Raw genomic sequence first — 21,257 nt, 5'->3', positions numbered from 1 at the left:
GGTGTTGCCATTGAGATTCTTGAAATAGCTATAGAATGCTTTGTGGTTGTTCCTAGAATCAGTGGCGATTTTGTTTTCATAGCTAGCTTTGGAGGATCTTATAAGGGAGCTCAGCTTCTTACTGAGGCTGACCAGAGAACTCCTCCACTCATGGGATTTTACTCTCTTTTGCAACAGTTTCTTCCTTCAGTTGTAGAGTTTGTTTATGGCAGGGGACCACCAGATTGTCTTCCTTTTTCTGGAGGATAGCATCTTGGTTCTGTTTGGGATAGCACGATCCATGCACTCGTGTAAGTGTTTGTAGAGTGCATCTGTGTAGGATTCAACAGTAGTAACTGTATTGTCCATCTGAATGTGTGTCATGAAGTTCGCAACTTCTGTCTTAAGAAGCATGAAGTTAGCTTTGGAGACATTTTTTACCATGATTTTCTTAATGGGGGTGGGGGTGGGATGTGGATATCTAGGGTGATTAGCTTATAGTCGGATATGACCAACAAGGAGTTGACTTTAGGTGTGGAACACCGGTCACTCATGTTGGTATGACTAGGTTTAGGATATTGTTGCCCCTGGTGGGGGTGTGGATAAGTTGATCCAGAGCATTGGAATTTATGAATTCCAGAAAGCGGTGAGCGAAGGAGTTGGTACATGAGTAGTTTTCCCAGTTAATGGTGGGGTAGCTGAAATCACCCATTATTAGGGTGTTTGGTTGAACCCTAATATTTTCCAGTATATTAAGAAAAGAGTAGTGGGAATCCTGGGGCATGGTGGGAGATCTGTAGCAAGCTGCAGTATGGATTGCCCAGAGTTAGTTGCACTTGGATAACCTCAGATGCATTATGGTAAGCAATTAGCCAGGAGGTGTGGATATCCTTAATGAATAGGGACACACCTCCGCCTTTGGTGCTCCAGTCCAGGTTAGGTGGCCAAAATGTGTAGTATGAGTTATAGCCTGGTAATGCAGGGGTGTTCTCTGAAGCCTTGAACCAGGTCTCAGTCACTGCATAGATATCGATGTTCTCCATTTTAAGGAGTGCCTCAAGGGAGTGCATTTTGAGATTTAGACATCTAGCATTGAGTAGCATTACCCTCAGTTTTTGCTTGCCTGTTCCTGTTAAGGTGGTGAATTTGTCATTTGAACCTTGCCTACAAAAGGCACTATAGGGGCAGCAAGAGCCTTAGCCAGTATCCGGAATCCCAGGGGCGACAGGTGAAGGCCATCTCTACCACTGTAAGCTAAGGTTCTACTGCAGTATGACTACAGGGCTGCATTTTGTTTGTTGTGATTGTCCATTAACTCTGCACTGGTCAGGACACTGTATATACGTGAGCAATGCTCTAAGGTTGGTAAGAGAATCAGAATAAATATAATGGATCAGAAAGGAGAAACACCCTCACTTTCCATTTACATATATGGGACTATGAGAAAGTCACCTGGACCAACATTGTTCATAGGAAAAAAAGTACACTTGTGCAAAAAGAGCCTTAGCAGTTAAAATTTAAAAAGATACAAAGAATGGGTAAGAGAACTTTGTCTGGTTAATATTTATTCCTTAAATCTACCCATAGTGAGAAAACAACTGTATTTAGTTTAAAAAGTTACAGAAAGGAAATATTTTCAAGTACCTGCCTGAAGGGTGTGCATTTTTACCTGTCTTGGTAGATGAGAATGTCTATAAACATCTCAAGACACAGAGGTAAGAAACAACAACACAAGTTGTTTGGTGTTGTTAACACAGCATGACATGTCTGAAGAACAAGTTATAAGTAGCACAGAGCACATAACATGTTGAAAGTGGATACTTTGTGCAAAGAAACTGAGCATCCCCTGTTAAAACAATGAAATTTAACTCAGAACCGCAGATTGACAAAACATCATAGCAGAAATGCATAACATGACACAGACACAAAGCAGTGTGTGTACCCTACTCCAGCATCCAGGGATCCAAGAAGGTGTTTTTCCTAGACTTCCCTCTCCACTTCTCTTCCGTGTTTACAGTTTCACAAGAACCTGTACAGTGCTGATGGGGGAGGGGAGAAGACATGGAGGGTGTGTCCACCTGACAGAGCTAGTAATGTAACTTTACAGCTGTGTAATGGTTTAAATAGTCACGCACCTGACACTTCCTGGTTTTATCTCTGCAGGCTGAATGTGTTAGCAACGCCTTGCACATAGGAAACCACAAACAGTTTTATTCCAAATATAACCACAAAAGATTAGACATAGGCCGTCATACAGACCCTGAAGAAGATGATGGAAGAATCGAATATCAGCACGATTAGTGGGACGCTGACATCTCTACCAAACTATGCTGCAACACAGCTGGAAAAAAGGTCTGAAATCAACTCAGACCTAAAGGTAACAAGCACAGAACTACATTCTGTACCAGTGGAGAATTCCAGAGACCTTTCCAGCGTGTACACTGCAAATCCTCGAGAGAACTTCGTCCCAACTGTCACAAAAGTAGCATGGCCTGAGTCCAAGAAGGAAAGAAACCAAGAGTACTTTGTTCTCAGGGTAAAATCTTTAGTTGCCTTACTGTTTCTTTTATCTGAATTTAACACATGTTTAAAGCATCCTTGTAACAGAAATGAAGGTGCCTTCTGTGGCCTGTCTGATGCTTCTGTATTCTGGTATAATATTGACAAGGTATGTAGTACATATTCCCCCCACACATTTTTCAAACACTGGATGCTAACAGTAACTTATAACCCCATTCCTGGTCATACTTGTCAGCTGTACAGATTTTCGCAGAATGTCTAGATTTTTGCCCCATATTTTAGTCCATTACGCATAAAATTGTGGTTTTCTGCCAAATCACTGGCAAAACATTGAGGGTTAAAGTCAGAAAATAATGACAGACGTTTGAGTTTCAGACTTCAAATCATTCAGAAAATTCATGCTAATGCAAAACCTGGGGAAACATATAATGAGAAATTGTTAGCTTTAGAAACCAGGTTCATCATTAATTTCAACACATTATTTTCTGCAGGCCTTAACCTGGAGGTTAATATTAATGTATAAAACCAATATAAATGTTTATTAAAAAGTTCATTCATAATGAAATGTGTAATTTATGTTCGTATTTTAATATACTATTTTTCCTTCAGGTTTCACCTGCAGGTTGATATTAATGTATAAAATTCAATGTAAAGGTTTATTTAAAAGTTTATTAACATATAAAATGTGTAAATTGCATTTTTGTCTAGATTGGGACATGGGGATACTAACAGGGTTTTTAGAAAAAGGAAAATGTCACTTTAAATGTAATTGTTGCAATTTATGATGTCACTGTAATTAATTAATTAATGTACAAGTGGTGATTTTGTATATATGATATGCTTTGGTGTATAAGTTATCCCTTGAAGGCTTTTAAGCCGAGGTACCAGGAGATGCCATAAAGTTGTCAAGCACTTTTCATCTTATCCTAGAGTCTTCATGATTTATTTATTCTATCAATTTTCTAAGTTTGTAAGAGCAATATTTAAAAGGTGTCCCTATTTCTGGGCCTTTGTCCCCCTGTTATTGATGGCTTTGTCCAGATTTCTTGAACTAAGAGGGTGAGAGGTATGCCTCCAGTCTGGAAGTTACTAAAGTCAGGTGTCTGTGAGTAGGGACTGGCAATATAAATGTGTTGCTCTATAAGCATCCTCCCACACTCTGCATTGCTTACTTCATGTCATGATCATTTTGTGATTCTTTATAGTGAGGAAATTTGGTGCTCTGTTGTGGCACTTCAGAATACACGATTCCCCGCACAGACATGCACATAAACACATCTACAGATACACACATGCTGACGTACAGACAGGTGCTTAACCACACACACACACACACACACACACACACACACACACACACACACACACACACATGTGATGCATACACATTCATGCATGTACTCATACAGACACACACACAAATATACATGCCCCTTTGCTCACCTCTTTGCCTGCTGATTATGGAGAATCGTTAACATTTTGTAACTGTGTATCCAATTTTGCAAGCACTCTGAGTTGTCTGTTGCTTGGTAACCATATCTGTAGTGATGTTTTAAGTGTTTCATATGGCCTATCAAGCAAAACAGAATATAGTGTACTGTGTGCATGTACTTATATTCCAATACACCATATCATTTTTTTCATCGTAGAATTCATTTGAAGCTTCTTCTGGTAAGTCATTAAAAGTTTCTTCTCTCTTGCTGTGCATATCTAATAGTTCAGTCAGAGAATCAGAGGTTAGTGTGCAGTGAAGAGAGATAATTATTACATTAGATTTGTAGTGATTAAAGAAATCATCCTATTAAGTTTTTAAGGGGTTTATCTCCCTTTACTACAAATATTATTTTTTAGATATAGAGTGGGTGCAGATAAGGGGGTGCAAGCCACCTTGCAATCTCCAGAAACTGTCATAATGTGGTGGCAGCAGTCAGGTTACACTAGTGCTGTAACATTCTTAGAACTACACAGCACAAAAGTACTCTTTGCCCCACTGCTGAAAATGAGTGACCTCCCCTCAGTTTATATGGAGGTATAGCTAGCATATTTCCACACTGCCAGTTTGTCCACTGGCCTTTCAGTGCTACCCTCTATCCAGGCTTGCAAAGGTTCCATCACCTCTCCTTCTTTGGGGAGGTCAGGCAAAAATGGGAAGGGAGCAATGCACAACGGAGGCACCCCCCCACCACAAACATTTTTACCACATCTTCATCCTAGAGCCAGCAGTCTATTCCTCCAGAGAAAAACATTCACTATTTGTACTCAGCCTTCAAGACAGTTACATTGTGGGCTTGTGTGAAGCGGTCCTTAACATATTCATTAGTATAGCCTCACCTTCTCCTGGAAGGAATATTCATTTCATTATGGAGAGACATATGTTATAGAATGGGCAGTGAGAAGTGTAGGCTTTTCTGAATTCTGCAATTCAGTGTTCTCCCCCAGCATTTTCTTGCACTGGCTAACATTGTCCACTCTTTTACCCATTCCTTATTGTGTGTTTATCAGCTGTACATTTGCTGCTAAGCTCTGGCTCCTAGAAGTAGATTTTTTTTCCTCATGACTAGATGTGAGCTGAAGAGGAAAGCCATTTCAAGTTAATAGCATTCAAGATAATAAAGCTGGCAGTTTGACAAGCATCATAGCTTTTCTCATATCACAGCTTGGTGGTTTCACTTGGATTTATTGCTCTTTCTCTTGTCAGCCTGGAACAATCGAACAAGCAATTGAAGATATTAAGAAATACCTAACTCCCCAGGAGGATGGCGACATGCAGAGCAGCTGGCTTCTAACAGAGTAAGTGACAGTTCCTTACGGCATGACTATTCCTTCATTTAATCATGTTGATCCCTTCTTTCTCGGTCTTCCTTCCTTTCTTTCCATCTCTCTTTCTTTTTCTACTGCAATCTCTCTGCCTCTACAGATGAGAAAAGTAAGACTATATTCTATTAAAAGAATAAGGGAATTAAATAGTCTGTCAAGTTTTTTCCTGTTTTGTAGTTCTGTTGTTTGTCAGCCAAGTCCACTGCCACTCCAATCCTCCAACCATCCGCTGCCACCTAACTGGTCCCTGCTACTCCTTATCACATCCTTGCCTCCTGTCATATGACACACTTTCCTGATTCTATCACCTCATTTGCTAGAGATCTTACCTTATAATAGGGTATTCCATCTGGACACTGCTATCTTGATTAAGAAATGCACTTGAATGTATGCCCCCCATGAGCAATACAAGGCAGTGGTCCCTCAGCTTCATCACTTTATGATATTGACCAGCTCCCTTTCTCCAAGTCATGATGCCACAGATTACTTCTACTGTTCGGTCCTGCTGTGCTTCATGTTGTACATTTTCTGAACCATTAGGTGGTCACATTTGGCCTAATCCTTTCTACACTGGTAGCATTTCTGTAGTCTACATGTTACCCCACTCTCCCAAGCAAAACAATGTGTTTCGCCAAGAGTGTTCCCCAAAACTGGATGCTGTACTTGTGTTGTGGTTTCACAAGTCACCTTTTCTGCAGCGGTGAACTTCATAGGAATGAAGGATTTTCAGTAGGCTAGCCTTGAACATGGCACTGACTCATGCCTGCACACAGTAATACCCCATCCTGGGTTGCTATCTTCCCCAAACAGTTTAAGCTAGCAACCAAAGACCACTTTAAAACACACCGGTCCTGACATTGCACTCACCCTCCCTGATTATTGCCTGCCTTTTATAGTACAGTCAAACTAACTTACTAAAACTTGCCATTAACTACTTCATCCTATGCTTCCTATGCAACCTCCAAAGCTTCTTCTATACTCTGCTCCCTGAAATTCTTATGTAACCTTTTAAGTTTCTGCTACTCTGCATACAAAACCTTATATTTACTCAACTATCTTTTTAAACAAAAACATACAACCTATTCTACTTTTTTAGCATTTTCCTTTTTGTTTGTAGAACTGTTTTATCTATCAACAATATACATGTATGTTCATAGGTTCATAGGTAGGTACTAGGCTATCGGCCCAAGGGCTTATGTAAGCCTAGCCAACAAGGTTCCCTGGTTTACCCCACCCAAGAAAGATATTTTCCTGTGTCACTGTCGAGCAGAGACCCAGAAGTGAGCCCCGGGGTGTATTTCCTATTTTCCATCCACTCATCAAGATTTTTCTTGAAGAGTGCTAATGAAGAACTTTGCTTGAAATAGATGGGTAGCCTGTTCCAGAGTATGGGAAGTCTCTGGGACAGGAATCTATCCCTCCAGCATGTCCTGTTTATTGTGGTGACAAGGTTTATGTCCCTAGAGTGTGTAGCTCAGAGGGATTGGGATTTCTTTAGGTGTAGTATGTCCAACAGCTCTGGGTTTGACATAGCTTAATATGTTAGGCAGAGATCACCTCGGAGTAGACGATATGCTACAGAGTAAAGCTGGAGTTTTTTGAGATGGTCAGTGTAAGGCATTTGTTTGAGGCCAGTGATCCTCTTTGTGAGGTACTTCTGTGGCCTTTCCAGCTGCTGCAGATGTCTTGTGAGGTACATTCCAAAAGGGGCGTTGTACTATATAATGGATCTAATGAGTGTCGAGTAGAGGGGAACAATGACCTCTTTTTTCCTGGATGAAACCCCTTTTATGATGAGGTGTGCCACGTAGAAGGACTTCCTGACTACTGTGGCAATGTGACTATCAAAGGAGACACTACTGTCCACCTGGGTCCCAAGGTGTCTTATCACACATTCAGTATTAAGTAGATTGCTGCCTATGTGGTAGTTCATGGGTACAGAGTTTTTACCAAAGGGGATGACACTGCACTTTTTGGCATTGAGCTTGAGGCCATGGCTCTGACACCAGGCATCTGTCTCAGCGAGGCCCTTTTATATGATGTCCACATCATTTGGGGACTTAACTATGGCACCTAGTTTGCAGTCATCTGCAAACTTTGTTAGCCAAAGACCTTCTGTGTTAGCCTGTACTTCAGAGAAGTAGATACCAAACAGTAGAGGTCCCAGGACGGAACCATGTGGTACTCCACTTGTCACTGCTTTGAGGTCAGATTTGGAGTCTGCAACTTTTACAGTGTGGGTTCTGTCAGTGAGCCAGTTGGAAACCCATCTTGTGATATCAGGATTTATACCTAGTTTAGTGAGTTTAGCTATAATTCCAGAATGAGGGCGGCCGCTGTGGTGCAGAGGTTAGCATTGCCAATTCACAGCAAAAGGTTCTCCGGTTCGATCCTCGGCTGGGGTGCCTTCTGTGCAGAGTCTGCATGTCCTCCCTATGGTTGCATGGGTTTCCTCCAGGTGCTCCGATTTCCTCCCGCATCCCAAAGACATGCTGTAGGTGGATTAAACACTCTAAATTGGCCCTAGGTGTGAGTGTGTGCATGTGTGTGCCTTCTGTGGAAGGTTGGGCGTTGGGCTGGCACCCCAACACCATAAAACTCCACTGCCAATCATGAGCGGACAGGTGATCCGCTGTGGCAACCCCTAACCAGGAAAAGCTGAAAGAAGAAGAAGAAGCTATAATTCCAGAATTGGGGGATGGTGTTGAAAGCCTTGGTGAGGTCAAGATATGCTGTGTGAACCATCTTACCCTCATCTACGGCTTTGGTGACTGCCTCAAAGAAGTTGATCAGGTTCAGGAGGCATGGTCTGCCTTTCACAAGCCTGAACTGGGTGGGATCCAGAGTTTGGTGGCTACCAATGTCGTTGTTTATGAGTTCCATGATGATACGTTCAATGGCCTTGCAGACCAGGCTCATCAGGCTAATAGTTCGATAGTTCCTGGGATCAATGGTGGCTCCCCCTTTGTGGAGAGGGCTAACTGTTGCTGTGCTCCATTCAGTGGGCACAAAGCCTGATGCGAGGCTGTTCTTGAATGTGTAGCTTATGTATTTTAACTACCAAAATTCTCTATTGCTATTTTTATTGAAATGTATCTGTATTGTTATTTTTATTACATTGTATATCTTTGGAGCTTTTCTCCCTGGGCCTCCACTGAAAAAGGGCAATAGCTCAGCCGGACACTCCCGGTCAACAAATGTAAAACAAATAAATAAATAAATGAATGAATGAATAAAGTCTAATTTCTGCATGCTCTCTATTAGAGCTGAGCCAGCGTTCATCTTTGTGGGCGTCAGGGTCTTCCTGTAATTAGCTTCAACCTGCTGCTACAACTGTTCTCTACTATTGTAACCAGTTAAGACTTTACCCTATGTGCTGTGCTTGAAACAGAGGTTGAAGATTTCACAAAGCTAGCTGTGAACTATTAGACATTTTACAAACTGAACACAAGGATACAATGCCAAGTGTCAAGAGCTGAACACGGCCTTTTATTTTCAAACTTGGATGTAAAATGCCATTAAAGTACATCAATAGTGCAGACTTGTTTCTAAGCCATGTTACTCAGCTGTAATTTACACCATTCACCTGACTGGTCATTAGAGATATTTTAATAGGCACAAGATTTTCTGTCTATCCTTTGAAAACACTGATGTAGATTTCTGCATCTGGAGTTGATAATGTTACTTTAACTCAGTGAAAATACTGAACTGGGGGTTGGGAGGATGGCCTAAGGGTTAAGGTGTTTGCCTTGCAAACACAAGGTACAGGGTTTGAATATCACAGGGGATAATTGGCTAGGCTTAAAATGGCTCACAAGGGCAGTTAGCCTAGTGCTAACCTATGAACCTAAATATATATCTTTGCAGATACCAAATGTTTTGGCAGACTTTGTTGGCTAACACTGTCTTCAGCCTTTAGTTTCTGTGTGGTTCTGCTCTGTAACTATCAGTGTGTCTTGTAATCACAATGTAAGTGCACATATATTGCTGGTCTTGAGAAAAAAAAATGCATAGATCCTTTCAAATGTTCCCTGTTACCAGCACCATTAATACTATCAAGACTCAGCGCTCTGTACTTTCTCAGATACTCTTAGAATTTTCTAGTACTGAGGTACTTTATGTCCTGTCCTGCCCCACCCTCCTGTTCTCGTGACTATTCCATCATCCAACCTTGTACCATATTTCCTGTTTCCATGAATGTTTGTCCTGCACTACAATCCCTGTCTCCTCATGATTAGTTTGGAAGTTCTATGGCACCATTTTCATCTCCAAATGTTTAATTCTGTTTGATTCTGGCATCCTTTGTGTCTCTATCTCTCTGTGTACCTCTGTCCCTCTTTTATCAGCTGCAGTCTATAATATTTCAGCACTCTTTCTGGCTGTGATGTGCCCTTCCTGCAGGATGTTGTCTATCACCAGATTTAGAGCTATGGCTCAAATCTCTACATTTAACTCTCATGTTCTGATGCACACTTCCTGTGCTCATGTACTTTGTCATATCTATAGTGTACTTCCTGATTCTGCATTCACTCATCATCCTGTGGCAATATTTCGGAGACTGTAATGATCTGTCCTGTAGCCTTTTGGTAACTCAGTCTTGTAAAACCTTACTCTTCCTGTCTGCACATGCTCTGTCCTTCTTCCTGTCTGCACATGCTCTGTTCTTCTTCCTGTCTGCACATGCTCTGTTCTTCTTCCTGTCTGCACATGTTCTGTTCTTCCTGCATCTCTTTGCTTAGCCTTCCATTCTTGAATCACGATTCTTGTCACATTGTGCTCTATCCTGCAGTAGACTCCTCTCTCCACATGTTTAACCCTTCAGTACTCTTCTTATCTCCATTTATTCATCATGTAGATTCTTCTCTGCCTTCATATGCAGTCATGTAGTTCTTGAATATCCTTTATATAATTAAATGTTTATTTCTTCAGTCCCACAACACCCTTCCTTGCTGATGTCCTCAGTTATCTAATTCTACAGGATTTCCCTGTTTCCAGATACACAGTCCTATAACACCTTTTCTGTGTTTACATTTTTTTTTTTAATTTTATTTTTGTTTAGTTATTTGGTAACCAGTTACATGATAGGCTGTTTAAACATATTTGTGTCTATAGCAGATGCATACCACTCAACTTTCCAGATTTTCACAAAATGTCCAGATTTTTTGCTCATATTTTCCTCATAAAATGTGTTTTTTTTTTCTGGCAAATCACTGGGATGATCTGAGGAATTAAGTCACTTAATGACATTACATTTATGTTTCAGACTTCAAATCCTTCAGAAAATGTGTGTTAAAACAAACCCTGTTATTCTAGTAACTTTCTTAGTTTATAACAGCGATATTTAAAATGTGTCCCTATTTTGAGGCCTTTGTCCTCCCATTTTGTTGGGCTTTGTCCAGATTTATTGCACTAAGAGGCTGAGAAGTATGAACAGATGCTATAAGTGTAGATGCCATATACATGGAAACTTGTAGCCACTCAACCAGCATGTTTTTGAGGGTGGGGAGAAAATAAAACATCTAAAGAAAATTCAGACTAGTGTAAATATGTAAACAATACAAAAACAGCCACTAGAAGCTAGGTTCAAACCTCCAGAGCTTACGGCTCTGAGGTAGAAGCACTAAACAATGTGTTCTCCTGTGTGTTGTTGTTTTCTAAAAGGTATGTTTACAAGATCCCTAAATAAATGAAAAAACACTAACTTTGTGAACCACATATTTTTCCAAGTACTTTTCTGTACAATGTCAGTATAACCTGTTTAAAGCTTTATGAATAGTAGTTAATGCTTAGCAAACAACAGGATGCATTCTTGATATGTCATAACAAACACAACTGGCTATGAGATCAGACCCCTGGTAACTGTAGATCATTACAACTAGTGTACATAATATGCATTGTAATTAATGTTGTAATTAAGAGACTCATAATGGAATGGATGCAAAAAGATACTGAGAAGAGGGAAAACAGTTACTGTGTTTCATTATATCACTCACTGCAAGATAACTTGAACATAAGTTACTACCTTCATTTTGTAACATGGTTTTATTTATTTATTTTATTTATTTGACATTTGCTAACTGCGTTAGTCCAGCTGAGCCAGAAGTCCGTTTTCAGTGGAGACTCGAGGAGAAAAGCTGCATGGTAGTTACATACATAAAATTCACAGTATGATAGAAACATGTAATCTGAGTTATACATAGTAGTTATAGTGAAAAAAACAAAACTAGCACAATTTAGCATAGACAATACAGTTTCAAAGTATACAATTGAAAAGAAAGTAACATCTTTGTGTACAGTATATATTTACAGCTGAGTCTAGGTAAGTAGAGGATAGAGGAGGTTTGGGTCGAAGACCACCAAGAGATTCATTAACAGTTAAAAATAGAATGCGAAACAAGAATTACACTGTATATAGGTACAGCAGAAGCTGAGATGTTCATAGGTTCATAGGTATTACTAGACTATCTAACCGAGGGCATTTATAAGCCTAGCCAGAGTGTGTCAGCTTTCGCCATCCCATTGATTAATTAACTTAGCCTCTGTCAAGAAGAGCCAATGAAGTGATCCCAGGGGTGTATTTTCTGTTACGAATCCACTCGTCAAGGTTTCTCTTGAAGAGTGTTAGTGAGGGGCTCTGCCTAATGTAGTTAGGAATTTTGTTCCAAAGCATGGGGAGTCTCTGTGACAGGAATCTATCCCTCCAGCATGTTCTATTTATTGTTGTGGTGAGGTTTAGCTCACTAGAGCGAGTGGCTCGCAGTGACTTGGATTTCTTTAGGTGAAGCATGTCCATCAATTCTGAGTTGGACATGTCTTTGTAAGTCAGGCAGAGAACACCTCTGAGTAAGCGATATGTGACTGAGTACAGCTGGAGTTTTTCCAGTCGGGCTGCATAGGACATATGTTTGAGGCCAGTAATCCTCTTGGTGAGGTACTTTTGTGGTCTTTCCAGCTGTTGGAAGTGTCTTGTGAGGTACATCCCAAATGGGGCATTGTACTCTATGATGGGTCTGATGAGTACCGAGTAGAGGGGCACTATAACCTCTTTATTTCTAGATGCAAACCCTTTAGTAATTAGATGGGCTACATAGAAGGATTTCCTAACTACTTTGGTAATATGATTGTCAAAGGAAAGATTACTATCTACCTGAGTCCCCAGATCTCTTATTACCTCTTCTGTATTAAGGGGGCTGCCACCTATGTGGTAATTCATGGGTGTTTTGTTTTCCCCAAACGGGATGACTATGCATTTTTTGGCATTTAGCTTGAGACCATGACTTTGACACCAGGTGTCCATCTCAGTAAGGCCCTTTTGGAGAATGTCCGTGTCAGCCAGAGAGTCAATCATGGCTCCCAGTTTGCAGTCATCAGTGAACTTGGTTAGCCATAGTCCTCCTGTGTTTGCCTGTACTTCTGAGAAGTATATGCCAAACAGTAGGGGTCCCAGGACCGAGCCTTGTGGGACACCACTTGTGACTGGTTTAGAGTCAAACCTGGAGCCTGCTATTCTTACCGTGTGAGTTCTGTCTGTAAGCCAGTTGGCAACCCATCTCGTGACATAGGGGTTTATTTTCAGACTGGTGAGTTTTTCTATAACTCCCGAGTGGAGAATGGTGTCAAAAGCCTTGGCGAGGTCAAGGTAGGCTGTGTGAACTACCTTCCCGTCATCTATGGCCTTGGTGACTGTTTCGAAAATGTCAACCAGGTTTAGTAGGCATGATCTGCCCTTAACAAAGCCGAACTGGGTTGGGTCAAGTGTTTGGAGGTTCCCAATGTCTTTGTTAATGAGTTCCATGATGATGTGCTCCATAGCCTTGCAGAACAGGCTAGTCAGGCTTATGGGGTGATAGTTGTCAGGGTCAGTTGTGGCCCCTCCTTTGTGGAGCGGAATAACTGTTGCTGTGCGCCATTCTATGGGCACGTAGCCTGTGGAGAGGCTGAGGTTGAACAGTGTGTTTAGGTGGGAGGTTAGTTCATTCTGTAGTTCGTGCAAGATGCAGCCTGGGATACCATCTGGCCCCACTGACGCTGTGCTTTTGACTTTTGAGAGGACTGTTTTCACCTGTGCGTCTGTGATTTTCGGGACACTACACCTTTCTTGTATTGTTGTGGGCCCTTTTAGGGGTGAGAGGGGGGGGCTAAGATTGCCCTGAATCTATCTGCCAGGATAGGTTCATAGGTTGGTACTAGGCTATTGACCCTAAGGCCTATACAAGCCTAGCCAAAACAATTCCCTGGATATTTCTTCCCACAATATTTAATTCTCTGGACCCCTGTCTAGCAGGGCGACTGACATGATCCCCAGTGTGAATTTCCTATCAATCATCAAGGTTCCTTTTGAAGAGGTCCAAGGAGGCGCTCTGCTTGACATATATGGGCAGTCTATTTCAGAGAATGGGGAGTCTCTGGGTCAGGAACCTATCCCCCCAGCATGTTTTGTTCATTGTGATGACAAGGTTTAGATCCCTGGAGCGTGTGGCTCTGAGGGATTGGGATTTCTTTAAGTGGAGCATGTCCAACAGCTCAGGGTTTTACTTGGCCTTGTATGTTAAGCAGAGATCGCCTCTGAGTAGACGATATACCACAGAGTATAGCTGGAGTTTTTTTTAGATGGTCAGTATATGGCATCTGCTTTAGGACTGTGATTCTTTTAGTGAGGTATTTCTGTGGCCTTTCCAGCTGTTGCAGATGTCTTGTGAGGTACATACCAAACGGGGCATTATACTCTATAATGGGTCTAATGAGGGATGAGTACAGTGGGACAATGACCTCCTTTTTTCTGGATGAAAAGCCCTTGGTGATGAGGTATGCCACACAGAAGGATTTCCTGACTGTTGTGGTGATGTGGTTATCAAAAGTGAGACCACTGTCCACCTGTGTCCCTAAGTATCTCATCACACTTTCAATGTATAGTGTACTGCCACCTATGTGGTAATTCATGGGTACATGTTTTTTTTTCCAAAGGGGATAACTATACATTTTTTGGCATTAAGCTTGAGCCCATGGCTCTGCCACCAGGCATCTGTTTCTGTAAGGCACTTTTGTAGAATATCCACATAATTTGGGGATTCAATAATGGCTCCCAGTTTGCAGTCATCTGTGAACTTTGTTAGCTAGAGTCCCTTAGTATTGGCCTGTACTTCAGAGAAGTAGATGCCAAACAAGAGTGGTCCCAGGACTGAACCCTGAGATACTCCTCTTGTCACTTGTCTGGAGCTGGATTTGGAGTCGGCTACTTTTACAGTCTGGGTTCTGTCAGTAAGCCAGTTGGTAACCCATTGAGTGACATAGGGATTTATACCCAGCTTAGTAAGTTTATCTATGATTCCAGAGTGCGGGATGGTGCCGAAGGCCTTGGCAAGGTCCAGATAGGCTGTGTAGACCGGCTTACCCTCGTCCACAGCTCTGGAGAGTGATTCAAAGAAGTCAATCAGGTTCAGGAGACAAGATCGGCCCTTCACAAACCCAAACTGGGTGGGGTCCAGTGTTTGAAGGTTGCCAATGTATTTGTTTATAAGTTCCATGATAATGTGTTCCATGCCTTGCAAATCAGGCTCGTCAGACTGATGGGATGGTAGTTCCCGGAATCCAAGGTGGATCCCACCTTGTGGAGTGGGATAACTGTAGATGTGCGCCACTCAGTGGGCATGAAGCCTGAGGTGAGGCTATGATTAAACATGACACTTAGGTGAGGTACCAGTTCATTTTGTAGTTCATGTAATACACAGCCTGGGATGTCATCTGGTCCCATGGATGCTGTATTCTTAGCTTTGGAGAGTGCAGTTTCTACCTGTGTGGTCATAATTACCAGAATTTGGCAATCTTTTGGTATTGAGATGGGCCCTTTAGGGGGTGAGGGGAGGTGAAGTTGGCACTAAATCGATCTGCCAGGATATTGGCAATATCCTTGGGATCAGTATATTTAATGTCATTCTGTTGAAGCTCAGTGCAGATCTGAGCATTGCCATTTAGATTCTTGACATAACTATAGAATGCCTTGTGGTTGTCTTTGGAATCCTTGGAAATGTTATTTTCATAACTAGCTTTTGAGGATTTTATGAGGGATCTCAGCTTCTTACTGAGGCTGTTGAGGGAGTTTTTTGCATTCTGGGATTTTCCTCTTTTCTGCAACAGTTTCTTCCTTCTGTTGTATAGTTTGTTTATAGCAGGGGACTACCAGATTGACTTCCTTTTTTTGGAGGAGAGCATCTTGGTTCTATTTGGGATGGCACAATTCATGCACGAGTGGATGTGCTCATACAGCGCCTTAGTGTAGGATTCTGCAGTCGAACTTTCAGATCCCATCTGCATGGGTGTCATGAAGTTTATCACTTCTGACTTCAGTAGCATGAAGTTGGCTTTGGAGAAGTTTTTTAAGGAGGTTTCCTTACTGGGGGGGTGGGATGTGGATGTCATGGGTGATTTGCTTATGGTCAGACCTGACCAATGAGGGGGTGACCACTGGTGTGGAGCATCTATCTCTCATGTTGGTAATGACCATGTCTAGGATATTGGAGCCCCTGGTGGGACAATTGATTAGTTGATCCAGGGAGTTGGAATTTATGAATTCCAAGAACCGTTGGGAAAGGGAGTTGGTACCCAAGTAGTTTCCCCAGTTAATGGCAGGGTAGTTGAAATCACCCAGTATTAGGGTGTTTGGTTGTATCTTAATATTTTCCAGTATGTTTAGAAAGGTATAGTGAGAATCTTGGGGCATGGTGGGGGATCTGTAGCAAGCTACAATTTCTATTGCAGTCTTACCTAGTGTTAGTTGCACCTGGAGAATTTCAGATGCATTGTGTTGGGCAACTAGCCTGGAGGTGTGAATATCCTTGGTGAATATGGACACTCCTCCACCTTTAGTGTTTCGGTCTTGGTTTTGTGGCTGAAGAGTGTGGTAAAAGTTGTAGCCTGGTATTGCAGGGGTGCTCTCTGGAGCCTTGAACCAAGTCTCGGTTGATGCACAGATATCGATGTTCTCCATTTTTAGGAGTGCCTTGAGATAGTGCATTTTGAGGTTTAGACTTCTAGCATTGAATAGCATTACCTTCAGATTTTGCATGTTTGTATCTTTTAAGGTGGTGGTTTTGTCCTTTGAACCTTGCCTAAAAAAGGCACTATAGGGGTGGCAAGAACTTTAACCAGTAACCTGAATCCCAAGGGTGACAGGTGCAGACCATCTCTGGAAAAGTATCTTGGTTTGTTGGTTGTGTCTTCCCAGGCAGACAGATACTGGATCCTCTTTGAATGACACGAGAAGTTTAGCCAATTGTTGAAGTCAATCATTTTGTCCTTATACTGTGGTATCATTCTGGGCGAAGGCAGGATGCTGCTCAGGGCTAGGGTCATACCTGCCTGGGCCACATAATCTGAGAGCTCTTCCATGTCTCTTTTCATGTATTCCAGGGAGGTATGTCTCAAGTCATTCACTCCAGCACTGACAATGACAGAGTTGTATTTGTACTTGTTGTGGAGTGACTTGAGTGCATGCATTATGTGGCAGATCCTGGCACCCAACAGGCAGCTGACTGTAATTTTCTCTTTGTTCAGCCTGGTGAGTGAGACATCAGTGTGCCTGACTATAGAGTCACCTATGACTAAAGTGTTGGGTACATTGTCTTGCCTTAGGGGCTATTGTTGGGTGGCACACTGGTGGTGTGAGCTATGTGTCACTTTGGTTGTGACTGGTGTTTGTTTGTGTTTCAGCTTCGGAGGTCCTTCTTGCTTGGGCAGGTTAATGTTAAGGGCCTCCGCATATGTGGGTTTAGTTTTGCTATGTGTGGGTGTGGATGGTGTGGGTTTTGAAGGGCTACGAGTTGCTTGAGGTGTAGTGCAGGTGTTAACCTTCTCCTCTTGACTGTCTAGCACAATCTTGGCCGGAGAGAACTTTGCTTCCAGTTTGGCTATGTAAGTGCATCTCTCGCAGGTTGTAGTGTTGGGTGGTAGGAGGAGTGTGTTGTCTGTATACATGAGGCCGTTGCCGCATTGCCCCAGTATGCCCAGATTCACCAGGTGGACAGGAGAAATCACCAGAAGCTGACCATTGGACATGCCTGTTTAGGTGCTTTTTTGTAAAGTATAAGAGCTGTTTTCCCTTACCTTTGCAAGGTACTTTGCAATTATAGGCTTAGTGCCTATGATTAATTTCTCCTTATTGACAAAGAGAGTTGAGTGCTTGTATCAGTTTTAGGCTTCCTAGTGCTTTCCAGCAGGTTCTATAGCTAGTGCTAGTCACAGGGGTTCAGATTTTAGTGCTACTACTGAGAAACCAGCTAGTTCTAAGGAAAATTTTGTAGAGCAGACTTTCTGGCACCTGGAATAGTTTAACTGTAGCCTCGCGGTGCTGCACGATGTGAAAAATCTGCAAACACACCCGTATTTACGCCAGAAAGTTGAAAGGGATAGAAATCAGCCCAAAAGGGCTAATAAAATTACAATTTCAGAGCTGGAAACCACTCCTCTAGCGTTAGATAGGCAGTACAATGCTCACCACTCCCACTGGTAAGCAGTAGGACTTCCCTCTACCACAGTAAGGTCTGGATAGCTCTGAACACAGAAATTTAAGTCCTGAGACAAGCAAAGCCTGGGATATGGACTGGCTAGGAAAGGTGGGAATCGAGCAAACAAGATAGTATTTTTTTTTGTTAAAACAGGCTAAACAATGCAATAATACAGTAAATAAACACAGAAAAGGCTAACACACTTGAGTGTGTATTCCTAAACAGTAAATGCAATTAAAACTTTACAAAATTAGCAATTTAAAACTTTTTAAATGAAGTAAGGCAAGTGCACAACTGAAAAACTATTTAAGAGGCAGTAATACAGCAGAATAAGTAGCTAGTCCACATATACAGAGAAGTCTATATATACAGAAAAGCAGCTAAAACATACAAACACTTCAGATGCAGTGCAACCTAGAGCACTTGAGTTGTAGCCATATTAAGGCAATTACAGTTATAATAAATGCTCTAAAATATACTCTATATTTCCAAAAAGTTTGAGAAGCACAGTCAGAACACAAGGAGATTCAGGCATTTTTTTTTTTGAAAGGGAGAAAGGAGGAACCGAAGGCCTTCTCAGATTTTCTCTCTGTATTAGGTAGAATGAGCTAATGACACTAGACTGGGAGGAGTGTCCCAGATCAAATTTACAGTAGGGGCGGGCAACTGCAAAGCCACCAAGTATAACAACAAGACACCAACAGGGACAGTGGGGACAAATACTAAAGCTATTAGCCTACACTCTTTAGACAGTAAACACTACAGAAAGCCACAAAATTAAAGTTTTTAAACAGATAAAGGAGCAAAGAGACTCTACAGAATACTTTTAACTGCAACTAAATCAGTTATCCATGCAGATTAGTTAATAGCAATAAAATGCAGTAAAAACTATGCAGCAGGCAATAACAAGTACTATATATAAATTGCTAGAAACAATAATCAGTATAAATAATCTTGCATTTTTCCCACTTTCTGAAAGTTAAGAAAGTTCCATTATAGATTTGCTGTTCTGAACTGTTTGGAAGTTTCTAGAAGGCCAGTGCTTGCTTGGGCTAAAGGGAAGTCTCTGTGTTCACCAGTGGGAGTGGTTAACACTGAACAGCCTGCCTGTCCCTGGAGGAGTGGTTACTGCCTAGAAGCTGTAGTTTTATTGGCCATTTTGGGTCAATTCTAAACTCCTTGATCTCTCTCTCTTAAAACCAGGCTGCCTCGTGGATTTGGCATCTTTTCAGGCTTACTAGTTGTTGCTGAAGCACCCGAGAAAACGCTGAGAGAAGAAAAGGAGCCACTTTTGTGATTTTAAGTATCTTCTGATTTTTTGTTAAGTTTTATTGCTTTGCCGCCTACGTTTTGGCATTTTCCGGCTTGCTAAAGTTTATATCTGTAACAGTAACAGTACTTGGAACACATCTAGAGCCTGTTTACTGCATTCCCTGTGTTGCACTTAATTTAAAATCATTTTTTTCTCTAAAAACTGCATTTTACCTGATTTTGGCCTAGCACTCAAGTGTGGGGTCATTTATTGCACTGTTGTGATTATTTTGCTGCTTGTGTATCTCTGCTACCTTTAAACTACAACAAAAAGAAAAAAAAAAAATCTTGCTTTTTTCCCCACTTTCTGAAAGTTAAGAAAGTTCAGTTACAGATTTGCTGTTCTGAACTGTTTGGAGGTCTCTAGAAGGCCAGTGCTTGCTTGGGCTAAAGGGAAGTCTCTGTGTTCACCAGTGGGAGTGGTTAACACTGAACAGCCTGCCTGTCCCTGGAGGAGTGGTTACTGCCTAGAAGTTGTAGTTTTATTGGCCATTTTGGGACAATTCTAAACTCCTTGATCTCTCTCTCTCTTAAAACCCTACAACTCTCTTTTTGCGCGGTTTTGCGCACTGAGCAGTGTCAGGCAGCACCACCTAAACAGGCTTAAACTATTCCAGGCTCCACAAAGTCTGCTCTTCACTTTTTCCCTTAGAACTGTTCAAACTCTCAAAATAATCACTCTATTCTCTTTCTAAAGCCCTGCACTTGCTCAGCTCTTATAAGGAAATACTAACTAACTAAAGCACTACACCCTCTGTGACTTCTCATAAGTATTAGGCTCCCGATTGGTCCTTCCTGATCAAGTGAAAAATCAGTTCACTTCCCTGTCTGATCAGTAAAAAAACAGTTCCCTATACTAATCTAATATGTCCAAGGGTCAGTTTCAAGGTTACTCTCCAGTCCAGCTGGTGAATCTGGGAATTTTGAGGCAATGTTACAATTGCCTTATGTACACAGGCAACCCTCTCCTCCTTCCAACAAACTCTAATACATATGAGAGATGCAGTTACACAGCCAAACTGGAGGCAGAGCTCTCTCAACCCAAGACTGGCACAGTCAGTCAGGAGGAAAAGGTAACCACCCGCACCACAAATCCAGTCTCACACAGACCTATTGCATCTGCATACCCAACACATAAACACATAATAACATACTTGGAGGCTCTAAATAAAAATCTGCCTAAACAGCAAAGACCTCCTAAGCAGATATCCAAGCAACAGCCACCCCTCAACAATACCCACGAATCACATATCTCACAAAATCAGTGTGCCTCACAGTCACAGCCCTTAAGGCCAAACAACACACCAAATACACTTGTTATAGGGGACTCTATTGTCCGGCACACTGATGTCCCACTCACCAGACTGAACAAGGAGAAGGTCACTGTAAGCTGCCTGTCGGGTGCCAGGATCCAACGCATAATGCAAGCACTCAGGTCACTCCAAAGCAAGTACAAGTATGACTCCGTCATTGTCCATGCTGGTGTGAATGACCTGAGACGTACCTCCCTGGACTACATGAAAAGAGACATAGAGGAGCTCTCTGACCATGTAGCCCAGGCTGGTATGACCCTGACCTTGAGTAGCATCTTGTCCTCACCAAGAATGATGCCACAGTATAAAGACAAAATGATCATTTTCAACAATTGGCTAAAGTATTGGTGTCATTCAAAGGGGATCCAGTGTCTGTCAGCCTGGGATGACATGCTCGACAAGCCACGTTGCTTCACTAGGGACGGCTTGCACCTGTCTCCCTTAGGCTTTTGTATACTGGCCAAGGCTCTTGTCACCCCCATAGTGCCTTTTTTAGGCAAGGCTCAAAGAACAAACCCACCTCCATAGACAACCCAAGGATAGAAAAACTAAAGGTAATGCTACTCAATGCCAGAAGTCTAAACCTCAAGATGCACGCACTCGAGGCTCTCCTCAGTATGGAGAAAACTGATGTCTGTGCAGTAACAGAAACCTGGTTCAAGGCTCCTGAGAGCACCCCAGCACTACCAGGTTATAACTCATACCATGCGTTTCGACCCCAAAACTCGGACCGAAGCACAAAAGGAGGGGGAGTATCTATATTCATCAAAGACACCTACACCTCCAGGTTAGTGGCACTGCACGAAGCATCGGAAAC

At 42.0% G+C, this 21,257-nt stretch overlaps 1 protein-coding gene across 1 annotated transcript in view; it reads left to right on the top strand.

Moving 5' to 3' along the window:
* The first annotated feature begins 2,067 nt into the window (after positions 1-2,067).
* LOC122808644 (tumor protein p63-regulated gene 1-like protein) overlaps positions 2,068-21,257 on the top strand; it is a 228,537-nt gene continuing 209,347 nt past the window's right edge. Inside the window, exons 1-2 of the mRNA XM_044079610.1 lie at positions 2,068-2,515; positions 5,198-5,289. Coding sequence (XP_043935545.1) covers positions 2,249-2,515; positions 5,198-5,289 — 359 coding nt within the window. The 5' untranslated portion in view covers positions 2,068-2,248. The remainder of the gene's footprint in view (positions 2,516-5,197; positions 5,290-21,257) is intronic.

The sequence above is a fragment of the Protopterus annectens genome, chromosome 8.part0 (assembly GCF_019279795.1).
Source record: "Protopterus annectens isolate FY-2018-M chromosome 8.part0, PAN1.0, whole genome shotgun sequence".
In the NCBI taxonomy this organism is placed as follows: domain Eukaryota; kingdom Metazoa; phylum Chordata; order Ceratodontiformes; family Protopteridae; genus Protopterus; species Protopterus annectens.
The sequence above is the reverse complement of the archived record's forward strand: the minus strand, read 5'-3'. Positions and strand labels throughout refer to the sequence as shown.